This window comes from Phoenix dactylifera, chromosome 5 (assembly GCF_051530095.1).
Source record: "Phoenix dactylifera cultivar Ajwa chromosome 5, Ajwa_hap1_PhDact_Kaust_v1.1, whole genome shotgun sequence".
Lineage (NCBI taxonomy): Eukaryota > Viridiplantae > Streptophyta > Magnoliopsida > Arecales > Arecaceae > Phoenix > Phoenix dactylifera.
In genome coordinates this window covers 17,699,249-17,717,282 of record NC_143194.1, presented here as the reverse complement: position 1 = coordinate 17,717,282, position 18,034 = coordinate 17,699,249, and the positions used below count along the sequence as shown (strand labels likewise).

Genomic DNA, 18,034 nt, shown 5'->3' with positions numbered 1-18,034 from the left:
TTCATTTAGAATAATTGATTGTGGAAAGTCAGGCTTGTAGTAATAATTTTAAATAAAACCTAGATTATTTAACATTTTCTTCTCCAATGGCAAGATTACCTTAAGACAAGAAAGTTTGACCATAGCTTTCTTTGTTTGGTAATTATGGGACAAACGGAATCTTTAGGCTTTCATGAAGCAAGATTTAATGAACCAAGAGACAATAAAGTGAGGAAGGTCAAGTGTGCAACTATTAGAGATGTTATAGTAATAAAGCATTGACTTGTATAGATAAATATTGAAGCATTTGGTAAGATTTACATGTATATAACATATCAATATTAATGAGATTGATTTATTCTTTACTGAGAATGTACATTATGGATTCAAGTGATGTGATGGAATATAAACCCTTGCAAGTTGAAGAAGATTTGACTTACGAAAAGGTTCCCATATGTATTATTGATCGCAAAGAGCAAGATTTGAGGCAGTACACTATTCTCTATGTGAAGATCCAGTGGAGCAATCATTCGAAAAGGGAAGCTACTTGGGAGCTCAAAGAAGAGAGAAAGCCAAGTATCCATAGTTTTTCAAAACTTCAGATATGTTAATTTCGAGGGCAAAATTTTTTTAAAAAGAAAGAATGTGAGGGTCTGGTCCACTAACTGGCCCATACTAGAATTGGGCCTATGGGACGGCCCGAAGACGCCATCCCAACCTCGATGATCGGGAGCGGAAGACTCCGACTGGGAATCTCCTTCCCCTTTGAGATCCATCAAAGAATAAGGAAAATTTTGCTCTCAAATTCAAGTTTACTTCTCGAGAGCCTTCCTCTATTTTCCATTGAGAAAGGTCGCCGGATTGTGGTACGAGCTCTCCATCTTTTCCTCTTAATTCCTTTATGATTTGGGCTCTTATTCCTATAGTTTTGGGCCGGCAATCGCCGGAGTCACTCTGAAACAAGGTACCTTTGTTTCGGTCTTCTTCTACCAAACTTGACCGGTCAGCCACTGCCGCCGACTACCTTCTGCTGCCTGTCACTGGCACCTTGCTAAACCGTTGCAGTCCTAGCCACCAGCCACCCCCTTTCTCTTCTATTTTGCTAAGAAAGAAGAAAGAAGAAAAGAAGAAGAAGGAAGAAGAGGAGAGACAAAACCATCCCCCTCTTTCTCTCTATTGTTTCCACTCTCTTATCTCTCCAATTTTTCTCTCCTCTCTCCCCTTTCTCTCTCTACTTTCTGCCTAGAATGTCCAAGGAACCTAATTTCGGATCCTGATGACCCAATTTACGAACCCGAGTTGACCCTTGGAATGAGGCCCTCAACTACCCTAGTGCCCGGATCACCTATTGGACCCAGCCTTGTCAAGTGTCTATGGAACTTACTGATGATCAACTATATTAAACGACTTTGGCCCTGATCGAGTCCTTGCCCTGTGATTATTGATCAAATTGCTCAAGCCTGACCAACCCAAAATCGTCAAATGCTTGTTCCTATTTTTTATTATTTTAATTTGATTAAAATCATCAAACAGAAATTAATTTTGTCTTTAATAATTTTATAAGGTTAACTGAATTTGCTAGTGAAGATTGATGGTCTAAGTTAAAAGAGGTAAATATTATACTCCTTACTAGTTTTTGAACTTGTAAGTAGATCTTGTACCCCTTATTATCTTATAATGACCATGTTTTCTGTGCATAAAATTTACTTGTAAAAATATCATGCTTTTCTTAAAATAATGGATCAGCGTATGTATTATAAAAATCATGCTTTATTATGAAAAATAGTTGAAAAAATATTTTCATGAAAATAACTTTATTATGAAATATGAATCTATGTTTTACTGTTTTTACATCTTTATTTGTGAGACAAGAGTGACCAGAAACAAAATTTTGACATTTTTATTTACATTAGATTTTATTTTCGAATTAATACAAGATTTTAAAATATTATTAAATTTTGTAAAACATTTACTTTTAAATTTGTTATTTAGAATAAAATTTAAATATTAATTATTTAAATTTATTCTGCTGCTTGTTATAATATTATGATGAATTGACATGCATGCTTGTTAAGAAAGTTTCCTATAAGTATGGAACAGTTGCTGCGACCCTCGATTCGCGATCTCAAATCAGAGGCGTGACAATCATATTGAAGGCTTATCTTAAATCAAAATCCGGATCAAATTACAATAGTTTGCTCTTACAATTTTAGTTACAATAACTGACATTTTTTCATTCGTTTCTATCAGTGAAAATTCACTTGCAATTTTAGGTTCATAAGGCAGCCCTAATATTTTTTGAGAGAATGGCAGCCCCATTGGCAGCAAGAGATGACAAAATTACAGGTAATATATGGGAGCAGTTGAGCACTAATTCCAGTTACAGCAAGTAAAATTTGAGTTTTTATAGTTGGAACTATCAGAGCTCTAGTTCTACGAGAACTTTATTCCTGGTATTATTAATTACAGGAAAATTAAGCAGATTTCTAGATCTTAATTTAACACATTAGTACATCATCAAATCATAGATGAAACAAAGAAAAAAAATGAAAGAAGGAAATGAAAAACAGAGAAAAATAAATAACTATCTAGAAGAGATGAAAAACAAGCTATCAATGCCATATCTCTGAAAGCTCATAATCACATGGCGAGTGCACTCCCTGCCCTAAATAGTACTCTCTCTTGGAAACATTGGAGAGGTGCCCAATGTTCTCTACATGTCAAACCATAAGTACAATATCACTGGAATTAGATAGGTGATCTTAAGAACTTGCAGCTTCGCAACACCGTCAAAAGGGCTTAATGGTGCAATACTGCCGCCGGATCCAGCACTACCAGGACTTACAGTTGTACTGTTGCTCGGACTCGGGTTTGGTGCTATGCTGTCCCTAAAAATGAATGTCATTTAAAAGAAGCACAAAAATGTTCAGTTCAAATAATAAATATCAGATGATTATAAAAAATTACTGACCTTCCTGTGAAGATGCACAAACCATGGCCTGGAGAATGCAAACCAGTAAATAGATCAGTGTTCATATGACAAGGAGAAAGAAGATAGCTTGCAGACATAAAATTAACTTCTATCAGACCAAAGAATGAAAATTTGGTATTTTCAAACAGAGAATACCCCTCCAGCAGTTATCATGATTTAGATATGGACAATCATTCGATGGCCTATCACAGTCAGTGTGCATATGAAAGATGTTATCCAGCCAAGAGATCCATCTACACCTAGCATGTGATTCATGGTTCACTTTCTTTAAATTTTTGGCAGACACTATGTTGTACCATAAGATACGTTGATCACCAATTTTGTTAAGCAATGGAAAGGATAATGCGTAATGTGCTGATTTTGAAGTTCAGAAACACAACCAGTTGAATTAATACACTCGGCCAATCACCTGAACAATTTCATGGTGGTAGATTTATTTTCGCTCCTTCACAACATAGATGGATATTTTAATAACATGAAATCATGTCATCCCAAAGGAACTTTTATTTTGAAGTGATCGCGATAAAGGGGAAAAAAAACGTTTGGGCTTCATCTCAAAGCCACAAGCAGTCATGGTAGAAATTTGAGGCTAACTGTATATTTTGAAAAACTCAAAGTAGTTTTTTTAAAGTTGTACGTGGGCGTTCGGATGATATAGTTGTAAAATGACACTACATTATAGACAGTAATAAGAAATAATGTTCGCCTTTGGAAAAGAACAGTGCTGAGCTATGAGTATACGGAAGAATCAACGAGATCTCCTAGTTTCTCATCATTTTGTCTCTCCTTCTGTCCTAAGAACTAAAACCATAAATCTGGTGAGAATCGTAGATCTAGAAGCAAAGGTTCCCAAAGTGATCCATTTTCCTTCCACGGTGCTTTAATGCAAGTTGGCTAACCATATCTAGTATATTATCACTAGGTTTCTTGGACCAAATCTAGTGCATCAAAGAAAAAGTAGCATCTCTTATTCATTATCTGATTTTCTTGAGTTCCATATATGGAAAGCCAATCTTGGAAAGCAATACCTACTTAACCATTAAAGCTCCTTCAAGCTCAACCTGATCCCCTTTTTCTAGAGATTAATTCAGTTTCATAAAATCAAAGCTCAAAAAAGGGCACTAAGAAAGAGCAGAATCAAAACTTACTAGGATCAGAAGTTGTGAGCATGGCTGTGTTATTAAAGTCGCAGGTCCCACCATTTGCTTTCATTCTTTGGTAGTAATCATTGTAGGCATAAGAAGCAACGGCTGCCAAATCGTTGGCTTCATAACAAGGTTGACCTGGCTGTATAGCGCTGCAATTTGCTGAACCAGGCCCACAAGCCCAATTCAAGCCAAGTGTCAATGCATCAGTGTCTGCACTTGAATTTGCCACACAGAACACTAGGCCTTGCAAGTTAGTGCCAGCATCTGCTAGACTTGCAAATCTTAGAGAGTACAGAGTGTTCCTGTTCGAAGACATATCCTCCCAGTTCTTTTCAGATACAAGCCCCGGTTGGAGACCCCCATTAAACAACTCGTACAGATATGCACCAACTGCTGTATTTGGTTGGCTTGGTGTGCCAGAATCATCAAGTACATGACGAATAAGATTGCTATTATATACCAATGCATTATCCACCATAGTATCAGGCTCTTTGGGGCCATCAAGCCTTGGCCCCCTAAATTCTGTCACAATAACTGGAATGCCATAAACATCAAGTGCTTGCATGGCATAATAAGCAGCAACCACCATAGCATCAAATGTATTAGAATAGTTTAGTGGTGTCTTGGGTTCCATAATCTGCTTGTTTGAAGGGAAGGACTGGAAGAGAGAATTGTCAATGGTGAAGATATCCTCTCCTTTGGTATGACCATAGTATGGATGGGCATTAAACAAGAAAGAAGAATCAGTATTCTTCAAGAACAGGAGAAACTGATGCATGAGGGAGTTCCACTTCAAATTGAAAGTAGCTGTGGATGGAGGAAAAGATTTAGGGATCATTAACATGGAATGAGGACTCGAGACCTTAACTTGGTAATGAAGGTCAGCAGCAAGCAGAGCAGAGTGAAGGAATTGCATGGCAGGTAACAAGAGTGCTGCATCAGGGGTAGTGGTGAGAACTTCATTACCCACAGCAATACAAGTAATATCTGTTGCAGGAAGAAAATCTGCAATGTTTTTGTTGATCCAATCTGCTGCTGCTTCTTGGGAATTTCCAATCACTGGTAGCTGGTCATTGGGAATCCCAATCATAACCTCTATTCCAGTATTTGCAAGGGCGTTCAACATCTGGTGGTCAGCATCAAACAGGCGTACATGTTTGATCTGCTGAGCCTGAAGAACTGACACTATACCTTCTGCTGATTGCAAGTTGAAAACATCAGTCCTAATGTTAACCCCAACGAATGCACCTGTGAAGTTTGCAGAAATGACCATTAAATAACAAAAAGGTGCAAGGAAAAAGAGTATGGTACTTAATGGAGAAGCATAGAATTTCTGACTGTAGGAAAATTATTTAAAGAAATGGCAAATAAAAAGAGAGAGTCTGATATATTTGGATAACTATAGGTTAAAAAGCAATCATGAAATGGAGCCGAATAAATCATACAATAAAACATCCAGAAAAAAATTTGATAGGCTAGAGCAACATTCACCATCTTAGTATTGGACCCTGTACTGGTACCATCCTATTACGGTATCGGTACATCCTGTACGGGAGCTGGTTCAGTGTACTGAGTGTTGATACGCTTCTGTACCGCATACTGGTTCGATATAGATATAATACGGTACCGTCGGCATACATTAGAATCTACCGGTACGGCAATCTTTGAACTAGAGTTTCAGGATATCCGAAGTACTATTTCTGCAAACAACAGTAGGGGTAGCAGGAAAGCAGTTGAAATGACACTAATTTATCATTTTTATATCTACCTGATGGCCTGTAGATGAATATATACAGATACAGCCAGACAACAAGATATAGAAATTTATGCAATAGAACATGATAAGACAGATAGTAACTAGTATTGCAATATTATGATGTTAGACTTTTAAAATATTGTAAGGAAACTTAACTGTATTTAGCCAACAGAAAACTAGTCTTATTTTGATATAAAATGAGAAGCTTTTCAGATGCAAGGTAACTAGTTACTGTCTGAGTTGATCTTTCTCCACAGAGAGATTAATTGTTTTGAGCTATATGAAGAAGATTTTTCAAAAGGTTTCTCTTTTTTTTTTCTCATTATAAAGTCAAACAAGTGTCCTTCACCCAGAAAAAGAAAAAACAATTAAACAACTACCTGATGCACCTGAATTTACGAAGAATATGAAGATGAGCAACAATATGCATGTCTGCCATCTTTGTAGCAACATCTGGCCTGATAAGCTTCACAGTTGAGACAGAGAGCTCAGAAATGTTTCGCCACCAGTTCTCAAGTTTCACAACTGCCAGAATTTGGATATTCATACATTCAATAGACATACTAAATGAAGCAAAATAGGAAAGTTCACATATAATTCTTTTCAACACTAAGGGGTATGTGGGAGAAAGGAACTAAAATTTCAAGCAAACGTCATGGTAAGAATCATGAGAAACAAGTACAGTATAATAATTTTCTACACAACTAATTTTGATTAACTAGAATGATAAAAATTGAAGTACTTAATTTTTGTCTACAAATTACAAGTCTAATAAATGACATAGGAATTGGAAGCTAGGGTTTTAATGAAAAGAAACTCAAGAAAAATATTAAGTTTTCGAAATGCGAGAGGGAAAGTTCCATGGTTCCACCACAACAAATGCTTTTGGAATTCTTCTACTTGTACTTTGCTTTTATTAGAGCTGCAAGTGGATGAATAGAGCTATGTTCAATCCGAAACTAAATGAAAATCACCTGTCTTGATTCTAACCAAAATCACACGAACTAGGCTAGAGAGGAAAAAGAAAAATTCAAATATGGATTGCATATGCATCATTCAGACTTATATAAAACCAATTCGACCTGAAACTAATATACTATGTCCTTCCCCATAGAATCCAAACTTGACTTAAATTTAAGAGGTTAATATAATTTTAATAATATATTTTACATAGTTAACCAACAATTAGTGTTGTCAATGATGACTCGTGTATACTAGTTGCTTCATCTTACATGGAATAGGTTTTTAATGCCCACATACTGCTAAAACTGTTTACTTGTTACATGATATGTTTATCGTACAATTACATTTGTGTTATGGCTTGTCTTTGGGTTATTATTTTAGCAAAATGAACCAAAAAACTGATGTCTAAAATAAATATTAAACCCAATCTGCTCTGACACAAACAGAGGTAAATCAAGCTCAGATTCAAACTCTCAACCTGATTCAGACACCGAGCAGACTTAGGTCAAGTCAAAATCTGATCCAAACTGACCCACTCAAAGCCCTAGCTTTTATCCTCTCCAATAGATAATATTATATGTTTTCTTCATTTTAAGTGAAAAGAAATAAATAACCTCACTACCTTAGTACTCCTTTACTGATGCACCAAAATTTTCCTGCTTCCAAAGTTTATGCATCCAAGTGTTTCCAACTGCTTAAAGTAACTTGGGATCTAAATACATGGTTATGAAATGAAGAAGAAGCTCCTTTTAGACCTCATTAACAATATCATGATCCTATACTCAAACTGATGGACCAAAAAAAGTGATGATCTAATTATATATATTCAGCCATGTCAGTCTCAACTAGATAACAATCATTTTTTGTTAGCTGGTTAGCTAGCGTCATGAAAGGCTCATTAGATCCTATGGTTTAAACCCATATGGAGAGCTTTTTTAATGGTAGGAGCTAACAAGGTTCACGTGGTATAGATCTCTGTTCAACACTACCTCTGACTTCCACAAGCTATTCTAAAGTCACCAGATGTTCTAAACAAACAGACAATAATCTCATATAGACTACAAGTAAATAATGGAACTAGACTTAAATGCATGAACACAGTTTCCACCTTCAGATTCCATAAACATGGAAACAACAGTTTTCTATCAGGTAAGAAACTCAGATGCCACAATATCGTATATGTTGCCATGTGGTGACTTTTGTGGAGCATTTATTTACTGGCTTACCACAATTCCAGATACCAAGATAAAAACCAAGTTCTCCAAACTGCTCATCCAGCTTTCTTTAGAAGTTTTAGTAATGTGTGCAGGGCACGACATCTGCTTGCATAACTTGGTAAATCGAGCACATGTTTCCTCAGAATGTTAATTAGATCTCATGACTTGAACGCCAAAAGTTAGTCTGCAAACAATGATTATTTGAAGTATAAAGTTATATACTTCTGAATTTGTTCGTTACAAGTGCATCGAAGTTCAATATAGTTTTCCATGCCCATATTGGTCAGTTGGCCATAGCTTACATGCGCATCAACACAGGATTATGCAGGACCAACAATTGTTCTAGAGCTACATGAGGCAAACACATTTATTAAGTTATAATAGTCATGCAATTAATACAAAACCACACCTTTGAGTTTTCTAAACCCATGAAACACTATAAATATTCTCATATTTGCATTAATGATGTCAACAAACATTACTATCAGAAATCTAGTATTTACTGGCACACAACTCAGTCTCACCAATCACCATATTATTTTAATACTCATTAATCCGTCTTTTTTCCATTGTCACCCATCAATCCTACTAGACCTGCTAAACATCAACAAGATTGACCAACAATAAAGAAGGTTCCACTAGGATTACATATATATCAATGATATATGATGAGATTTGTCATCTATTTTTTTATAACAATTTTGGACAAAAACTGTTGCAACAAACATTCAAAGTGCACAAAAAATATAATATACTCCAAAATGATATATGTATTTTCAAAGTTGACCTATTGTATTTTCTTTATCTCTGTTGCCAAACTATCAAAATAGAAGCTGAAGATATCAAAGCTCAAAGTCACTACGACCACCCAAAACAGAAACTAAGTTCTCAAACTTTGCACCACACAAAAGTCATATGAAATATAAGGAATAAATATTTAATGGAATAAAATAAAAATTAATAAAAACTTTTATTTAGTAAAGTTACTAACTGTCCCTTCAACCTTTATCTTTGAATGAATCTGCATATATGCACACAGCCTAACTATTTTATGTTCACATTTGAACACTGACATTGGACTGTTATATACCAACTACATAAGTGGGACATGCACCAATATTTATTGACCGAAAGATAGAAAAAATTATTTTAAATAAAAACCTTGAATGCTGACAAATAGGCAAATAAAAGTTTCATAAAGTTATTTGACTGAATTTATAAATTATAAAAATTTGAGTGTGTGTATATTTAAAAAAGTGAATGACACAGCAATTTATTTCATCTTTAAATCTCAGAAAACAAGCTCGGTCTATTTTCTATCCTTTTCTGAGGATTTTCCTTATAGAATGACTCAAACTGGATCTATGTAGAAAACATTCATGAAAAAACTTGAGCATGAGAGACATCTAATTGCTCAAAGTCCAGGGTTTTAATCATATAGCTTTTCAAAAGCTAAACTTACAAGACTTTCATTCAACTTTCTTCATGATATTCATAAACCACGACATAAGTGCAATAATCAACATACAGTATTTTCATAACAAATAAGAAATGCCAAACCTATGATTTTCTAACCAAAAATAAGTAACCATTACCTATGCTCTCTATAAATTCAAAGCAATTGTAAGAGAGAATGGCTTCAAAGTTGTTAGTCAACTGAAATACCAACTTAAGAAAATTATCTTGTAACTAGACAAGTCATGAATGAAAACGACACTCAATTATTGAGGTTGGGGAAGAACAATGCATTACAGTGAAGAAAATCAAGAAAGAGGCTACCTACTTATATAATAACATATCCTATTCTGTGAGCATGAGTTGGTAATATACGATTGTTGATGAGTGATAGGTTTTAGTTAAAAAGAGATTGAATTATGCATGAAAGAGATTTACCCATGTTACCTCTTCTCAAACATGAATGTGTGTGCGCATGTATACACACACAAATCCATGTTTGAAAATAGTGCCTATCTCAGTTTGTGATCCTTGATCAGAATAACTTTTTCATTATGTAAGTCGACCAACTACAAATTATTATGGAATAATCAAGAAAAAAAAGCATGCAAAAATCTGCCATTGGCTGGTTCAAGCTCTTCAAGATGCAAACAAAAATGCTGCAAAATCAGGCATTGAAACAATCATTTTTAGAAACTCTGACAGGGAAATTCACCTTGTATTTTTCATGATCTGTTAACAAAAGCATGGTTATATCTTTGAATTGGATATCATTTTCTGGTTTACAACAGGCTAAGAAGGATTTTTCTGAATTCATATCAGGATTATTAGATTGATTCTAAACTTCATATAGCTGGGATGTCCAGAAGCAATCACCCCACCATGGTTGTCGCAACCAATTCCTCCAGAATCAGATGATTAACAAAGAATTCCCTCAAGAAGAAATAAAAATGTACTTTCTAGAGAATGGAAGTGAGCTGAAGAGTAAGTGAATTAGTTGACTGTGCCAAGGGTATCATGAAGCAGTTTATTGTAAGATGGATTTCACAATATAATAAACAATGTACTTTCTGAAAGAAACAGAAAAGAGGAAAAGGCAAACATTCCAATATGCTGAAAATGTTTGAAGTTACCAACTAGACTTTTGCTCAAAGTAAAGTTATTCTTTTCTTTTTCAGCGAGCAAACATAACCTTCATATAGTATTTTTATATTCTCCTTAAAAGGAACAATTTTTTTATATATAGCACAAACTCTTTGACTTAACTAGTTTTGCAGTTATCTTTTATGAACAATAAGAACTTTCCCTTTTCATAAAAAATAGCATGTACCAATTCTATATTGTAGGTAACAATAGTCAATATTTAACATTCTCCAAGAATATGCAATAAACTTTTGGAGGAGGGAACTAGTACATGGCACTAATAATGCTTTTCATAAATAAGCAAACTCCAGATGATTGTCTTGTTATCAAACACCCAGATAAGAAGTTGGAACAGAGTAAGTCATCAATGAAAATAAATTAGCTAAGATATCATCCCAAGGGCAATGACAATCATGAATCTCTATACTCACGTATTGGCCAGTAGCATATCTTGGTCTGAAAACAAATGGATAAATGTACAAATTATTATAAATTAATGATAGGTTCTAGCCAAGAATGATAAATATGCATTCAAGAATAACAAATGCAACCAGTGATCTCTTCATGTATTAACGAAAGACACTTATGAATTAGTAATACTATCCAAAACTCAATCCTCCTTTAGAACACCATAACTCATTAATAAAGCTGTTGAGAACATATATTATGCTGTTCGTTGATAAGAAAAAGTACTCCAAAATGCCTTTGGCTTGGCTGGAGGAGGGGAGGGGATGGGGATGGATTAAGTTCTGCTAGAAAATCAAGTTATGAAGGAAATCTTAGAAACTCCAAGTGCACAATTTTTCAAGTCTACTAATGTAAGGACTTATGCGGGCATGTGTTTAATCCCACATTGTTTATTCGTCGAAGAGATCTTGGGTACTTATACAAGACTAAAAAATCCAAAAAATACCTTTCGGCTAGCCTTTTTGGGTGAGATCCTGAGTTGTGACAAATGGTATCAGAACGAACTCAGCCCATAGCCTATGTTGATAAGGAGACACTGTAGCACCAGTTCATGGAGGCTAGCCACGGGCCGATCATAGTACTTGTGATTAGATTTGAATGAATTTGAGCCCTTAGCCTTACAAGAACATCGAAAATTAAATGGGAAGATAATGTGAGGACCCGTGTCGGCATGTGTTTAGTCCTATATCGTAATTCACCAAGAAAATCTTAGGTACTTATACAGGACTAAGAAACCTAAAAAATACCTTCCAGCTAACCTTTTTGGGTGAGGTCTTGGGCTGTGACAACTAAATCCACTCTCAACTAGATCTGTAGTTGTTGCTAGAATTGGGACCCGGGGGTGACTGCGGACCGAGGAGGAGGAGCTCTGGCTGGTGGTGCGGCAGTGGACGGCTGTCTACGGCAGACCTGCAAGAAGCCAGTGGCCGGGGGTTCCGGCGCCGGCCCTCCGATGCTTACGTCAGAGGGGGGTTTCTAATGGAGAGAAGTAATGGAGAGAGGTAATGGAGAAAAGTAATGGCTGGGGAGGAAGAAGAGTCCTTTCTTTTGTGGAGGAGGAAGCCCCCTGTCTCGCCAGCGTTCCCCCCTCTTTATAGGAGGGGGTGTGGTGGTTACTCACCCTTGATTGCGATTACGCATATCTCGGATTAAATAGGTTACCTTAGATGGTACGGGCGTTCAAATTAGCTGGCAATCGGTTGAGATAGTAGGAATTCAAATTTTGACAGCTGTGGTAGTGGAGACTGCGGGATTTGATCCCGAATATGGAGGATTTGGTGCTCCCTTCTTTATGTGGGCGTTCCGCGCTCGGCCTTCTGAGCTCGGCCTTCTGAGCTCATGCCTTCTGAGCTCGGCCTTCTGAGGTCGGTTTTCTGAGCTCGGCCTTATGAGGTCATGCTTGCCGAGGTCGTGCATGCCGAGATCATGCCTGCCGGGATCACGCCTGTCGTCGGATTCGGGTGCTCTGATTGTATTTATGGGGTGGTCCATTTTTCCCCCAACACTATTCCCCGACTTCTGAGTTCGAGCTGCTTTTTGGCTCTCGCGAAGGAAGTAATCCAATCGTCGATCGTCCTGTAATATAGCCAAATATCTATGGAGATGTATGTGCCAAGTAGGGTGTACCTCTCGTGCAGTCGGAGCTAACGGCCTTAAGCCGAGCTGTCCAAGCCGAGCTAAGCGGCTCTGCTTCGAGGTCGACTTCAGCGGCCTTCTTTGGCTTGTGATCGACTCAGCTGGGTGCCCCCACTCAGATCGGGACGCGTTGTCGTAGGAGGCGTCGAATGGCATTGAAAGGCGTTGAAAGATGTCGAATGTCGTCGAAGGGTGTCGAATGGTGTCGAAATGGCGTCCCGAGCTTGGTCGGGGCATCCCGAGCTTGGTCGGGGCATCCCGAGCTTAGTCGGAGCGTTGTCGAGTAGTTCCTGAGATCGAGGAAGCTTTAGCTCGCGGTCGACTCAGCAGGGCATCCCGAGCTTGGTCGGGGCATCCCGAGCTTGGTCGGGGCATCCGAGCTTGGTCGGGCATCCCGAGCTTGGTCGGGGCATTATTGGAGATACATACAGGAGACGGGCCTCGTCCGTTGGCGATCGTGCGCCCCCACTCGGAGCGGGGCGACGTTGGAGATAGAGATACCTGTAGGTTGTCTTTTGCATTCTCCGACCTGCAAATAGGTAAAATATTGAAATTATTTAAAGCCAAAATGGCGTTATGTACCTTTTGGAGACATTTTGATGGCTCCCGAGCTTCGAAGTCCCTTAGGACTCAGCTCAGCACCGGCCTTCTAAGGTCGGCCTTCTGAGCTCGGCCTTCTGGGGGAGGCATTCTGAGCTCGGCCTTCTGGGGAAGGCCTTCTAAGATCAGCCTTCTGCGCTCTGTCTGTTGAGGTTGTGCCTGCCGAGGTCGTCCTTCTGAGCTCGGCCTTCTGTGCTCGGCCTTCTGCGTTCAGCCTTCTGAGCTCGGCCTTCTAGGGGAGGCGTTCTGAGCTCGGCCTTCTGGGGGAGGCCTCTTGAGCTCATGCCTTCTGAGCTCGGCCTTCTGAGGTCGGCCTTCTGAGGTCGGCCTTCTGAGCTTATGCCTTCTGAGCTCGGCCTTCTAGGGGAGGCGTTCTGAGCTCGGCCTTCTAGGGGAGGCGTTCTGAGCTCGGCCTTCTCAGGTCGGCCTTTTGAGGTCCGCCTGCCGAGGCGTCCTTTCGAGCTCGGTGGGAGCTTCGGTGATGGCGACGCTCTGCGGGAGAGCGACGTCGCAAGCGCCGTCCTGAGGACTTGCACCCATGAGGAGGGAGTACATGCTGGTCTCTTACTTGCTGCAGGCCTTGAACGGCCGCAGTGAGTGCTTGGACTTGTTGCACCATGTCAAACTGTTCAGGGTGGATCCGCGGAGCTTGATCTACCGGAGGCATCATGATACGCCCTCAGAACCCACCAGACCGCAACAGGTTCGAAGACCCAACCTTCGCTACCTGATGGCGTTGGACCAGGGCCCTAACACACGATCCACCATAATGGAGTCCCAAGCACGCAAAGGAGTCCGTTGCAAGGGAGCTAAGTTTTCGTCGAAGATTCTGTTGCGAAGACGAGGGGAGTGGGATGACATGCAGAACGAGGAAGATGGCATGCAGAATGGGAAGGAAAAAGAGAGTAACCACGTCGAGGAAAGCATTCGATTTAGACGGAAGACGTGGAAGGGAGAGGAACTCGAGTGCCGACATGACAGCCTTTTATTTCGCTAGTCAGTTGTCAAGGGATCCATAAATGAGAAAACAAGCGAAGGGAAAGGCAGCGTGAGAATAGAAGTGGTGTTTGGGTTAACTCTCGCCCGAAGAAGAGTCCTACGTGCATGGGTTTTCTCTCACCCAAAGAGAGGTTTGAATAAAATATTTCATTCCCATCGTTCTCTTCTTTTTCTCCACAGCTAGGACCTACCACATCGGCGGTGGATTTTGAATCGAGCGGCCAGGACTTGGCGCACGATGCCTGGAGGCATTAGAAGCTCCTCTGCTCCTGAGTCTCATGATCACGACTCGGTCCCTTCCTCTAGCGCCAACTGTTGCTGAAATTTGGACCCGGAGGTGACCGCGGACCGAGGAGGAGGAGCTCCGGCTGGTGGTACGACGGCGGATGGCTATCTCCGGCGGACCTGCAAGAAGCTAGTGGCCAGGGGTTCCAACACCGGCCCTCCGATGCTTAAGTCAGAGGGGGGTTTGTAATGGAGAGAAGTAATGGAGAGAGGTAATGGAAAAAAGTAATAGCCGGGGAGGAAAAGAATCCTTTCTTTTGTGGAGGAGGAAGCCCCCTGCCTCGCCAGCGTTTCCCCCTCTTTATAGGAGGGGGTGTGGCGGTTACTCACCCTTGATCGCGATTGCGCATATCTCGAATTAAATAAGTTATCTTAGATGGCACGGGCGTTCAAATTAGCTGGCAATCGGTTGAGATAGTAGAAATTCAAATTTTGACAGCTGTGGTGGCGGAGACTGCGGGATTTGATTCCGAATATGAAGGATTTGGTGCTCCCTTCTTTATGTGGGCGTTCCGCACTCGACTTTCTGAGGTCGGCCTTCTAAAATCGGTTTTCTGAGCTCGGCCTTCTGAGGTCAGCCTTCTGAGCTCGGTTTTCTGAGCTCGGCCTTCTGAGGTCAGCCTTCTGAGCTCATGCCTTCGGAGCTCGGCCTTCGGAGCTCGGTCTTCTGAGCTCATGCCTTCTGAGCTCGGCCTTCTGAGGTTAGCCTTCTGAGCTCGACCTTCGGAGCTCGGCCTTATGAGGTCAGTTTTCTAAGCTCGGGCCTTCTGAGCTCGGCCTTCTGAGGTCATGCCTGCCGAGGTCGTACATGCCAAGTTCATGCTTGCCGGGGTCATGCTTGTCGTCGGATTCGGGTGCTCTGATTGTATTTGTGGGGTGGTCCATTTTTCCCCCAACAGTAGTAAATGTAGTTATGTGATTGAACTGAAGCGTCGGAAACATCAGACCTGGATCCCAAAATCTGTTACCTGACCCTTTTTCTACAAAAGTGGATGTTTGGTTTATAAAATTACAAAAAAAAGGTGAATTGTGTGACATCCTAGTGGTCACACTCCTCCCAATTTGAGTCTTGGGTAGTGCATCTCCAAGTATCTGGAGCTGGGTGATTTGGGCAGATCTTCCCTTCCTCTTAAATAAAAACAAAAAAGAAAGAATACTAAGATGCGCCCATGGACCTCCATAAAATCTTTGAAGAGTATTTTGCAATAGACCTGCACCATCATGCACCTCCCATGGCCTTACAGATAAATAAATACATGGTGGAGGGGGGAAGTAAAGAAAGAAAAGCAATCCAAAAAGATGCAGACTCTGTTGAAAAATTTGCAAATATCCTCCAGTAGGAGTAAGTAAATCATTCTATCTCTCCCTTCTTACCAGAGAAATCTAAATTCACCAGGTGCTGTTAGAATTTTCCATAAAAGGATTGTGTTGCGCTTCAAACCTAAAATATCATCCAACATATACAAATTTTGTTATGGCTAAGCAACATAAACCAAAGCGCATGGGAAAACAATAGAGATCACCAAAACAACAACAAAGCACAAAAGAAATAAAATTTACAAGGCAGAGAAGCGACACATATTAAACATAAAGGACTCCGGAAAACCTATAAATTTTCCCCTATAGCAAATAAATCCCATAGAACTAAAGACGAAACCAATAATTTAGATGGCAAAAGGAAAGAAGAACACAGAGAAAAGAATTAGCACCTAAACTAGGATTCCCTGCAGCGAAACGCTTAGGAGAGTGCTTAAGAGCCAAAGAAGAGACGAGAAGAGCAGAGAGACTGAATGAGTGAGCATAAAAAGAGAGACGCGGTCGGCGGAGCTCGCGAAGTTTTCTGTACAGGTGGGACTCGAGCTGCTGGGATTATCCCGGTGGGCTCACGGAGTATTAGCAGCAAAAGCTGCGTGCAGGTAAGGGGGTTTACAGGAAGGAATGTACAGAGAGTTCGCAGCCTTCTCTTCCTCGTGTACTTCTGCTCTGCAAGAAAACAAGTCGAAAATGACGTCTTTTGTCTCATGCGGGGAAGGTGGGTTGCAGTTTTGGTAACTAATAAGGATGCTGACATAATTTTTTGGGGTAATTAATTCCCCACCCTCCAAAAGACCACGCTATAACAAAAAGTCCCGGTTGACTGGTCTTAAAATCTTCCATCCAATATCTTTACCAAGTTTAATTCCCGGTCCTTGAGCCCCTTTTATTTTTTTTGAAAAGGCCGAAAATGCCCCTGCCCTCCTCATCTCCCATTCCCAAAAGGAGAAGAAGAAAAGGACGCCACCGCCGACCACGGCTCGCCCCCGCCCGAGCTCCCTCCTGCGGCCGCCGCCGGCCCCGGCTCGCCTCCTCCCGAGCCCCCTCCCGCAGCCCTGCCCCCGACCGAGCTCCTCCTGCGGGCACCACCGGCCCCGGCTCGCCCGCTCCCGAGCCCCCTCCCACGGCCCCACCCCCTCCCAAGCCTTCTCCCGCAGCCGCGCCGCCAAGATTGCCCCCGCACGAGCCCCCTCCTACGGCCGTCGCCGGCCGCAACCCGCCCTCCTCCCACGTTCGCCACGGACCGGCCCCTTTTCGGAGCCGCTAGACTCGCGGGAGGAGAGGTGCTTTCCGCTGGCCGGCCGCGGCTGCCGCCGCCGGAGGCCCCGCCCCCTCTCGGGCCGCCTCCCATGGCCCCCTCCTGCAGCCGCCGCGGCCCGACCCCCTTCCGGCGCCGCCAGCTCGCGGAAGGAGAAGAAAGAAGAAAGAAGAAAGAAGAAGAAGGGAAGAAGAGAAGAAAAAAAAGAAAAAAAAAGAAAAAAAAGAAGAAAAAGAAAGAAAAAGAAGAAAAGAAAAGAAAAAAAGAAAAAAAGAAGAAAAGAAAAGAAAAAAAAAAGAAAGAAAAGAAAAATAAATAAATAAATAAATGCATCAATATATATATATATATGAATGAATGAATAAATAAATAAATAAATAAACAAATATATTTTAATGACATAAAATAATTATAAATAAATAAAGCTGCTGTGGCTGGACCCCCTCCCGCGGCCGCCACGGCCCGGCCCCCTTCTGGCGCCACCGGCCTCACGGGAGGGAAAAATAGAAGAAAAGAAAGAAAAAAGAAGAAAAAGAAAAAAAAGAAGAAAAAGAAGAAAATAAAAAAGAAAAATAAATAAATAAATTCATAAATAAATAAATACATATATATATATGTGATGAACGAATAAATAGATAAATAAATATATAAGAAAAGGAAAAAAAAAGAAAAGAAAAAAGAAGAAGAAAAAGGAAAGAAAAAGGAAAGAAAAAGAAGAGAAGGAAAGAAAAAGAAAAAAAGGAAAGGAAAAGAAGAAAAGGAAAAAAAAGAAAAAAAAGAAAACAATAAAAGAAGAAAAAAAAAGAAAGAAAAAGAATACTT

At 40.3% G+C, this 18,034-nt stretch overlaps 1 protein-coding gene across 10 annotated transcripts; it reads right to left on the bottom strand.

Annotated features, from left to right (window-relative positions):
• Window positions 1–2,359: 2,359 nt before the first annotated feature.
• Window positions 2,360–16,669, bottom strand: LOC103697069 (glucan endo-1,3-beta-glucosidase 4-like). 10 transcript variants are annotated; one of them, XM_088721724.2, is made up of 7 exons: window positions 16,350–16,608; window positions 16,015–16,081; window positions 6,256–6,400; window positions 5,611–5,819; window positions 4,120–5,367; window positions 2,951–2,978; window positions 2,360–2,867 (listed from the first exon to the last, which is right to left on the bottom strand). In XM_088721724.2, exons 5-7 carry the CDS (start codon window positions 5,243–5,245, stop codon window positions 2,693–2,695), a joined length of 1,329 nt encoding a protein of 442 aa, XP_088577850.2. In that variant the 5' UTR covers window positions 5,246–5,367; window positions 5,611–5,819; window positions 6,256–6,400; window positions 16,015–16,081; window positions 16,350–16,608; the 3' UTR covers window positions 2,360–2,692. The 10 variants fall into 10 exon arrangements, with proteins under 10 accessions (XP_088577850.2, XP_088577849.2, XP_088577848.2 ...); XM_088721723.2 differs by lacking the exon at window positions 16,015–16,081 and having other exon boundaries at window positions 16,350–16,663; XM_088721722.2 differs by lacking the exons at window positions 5,611–5,819; window positions 16,015–16,081 and adding an exon at window positions 8,065–8,239 and having other exon boundaries at window positions 6,265–6,400; window positions 16,350–16,627.
• Between the last annotated feature and the right edge of the window lie 1,365 nt (window positions 16,670–18,034).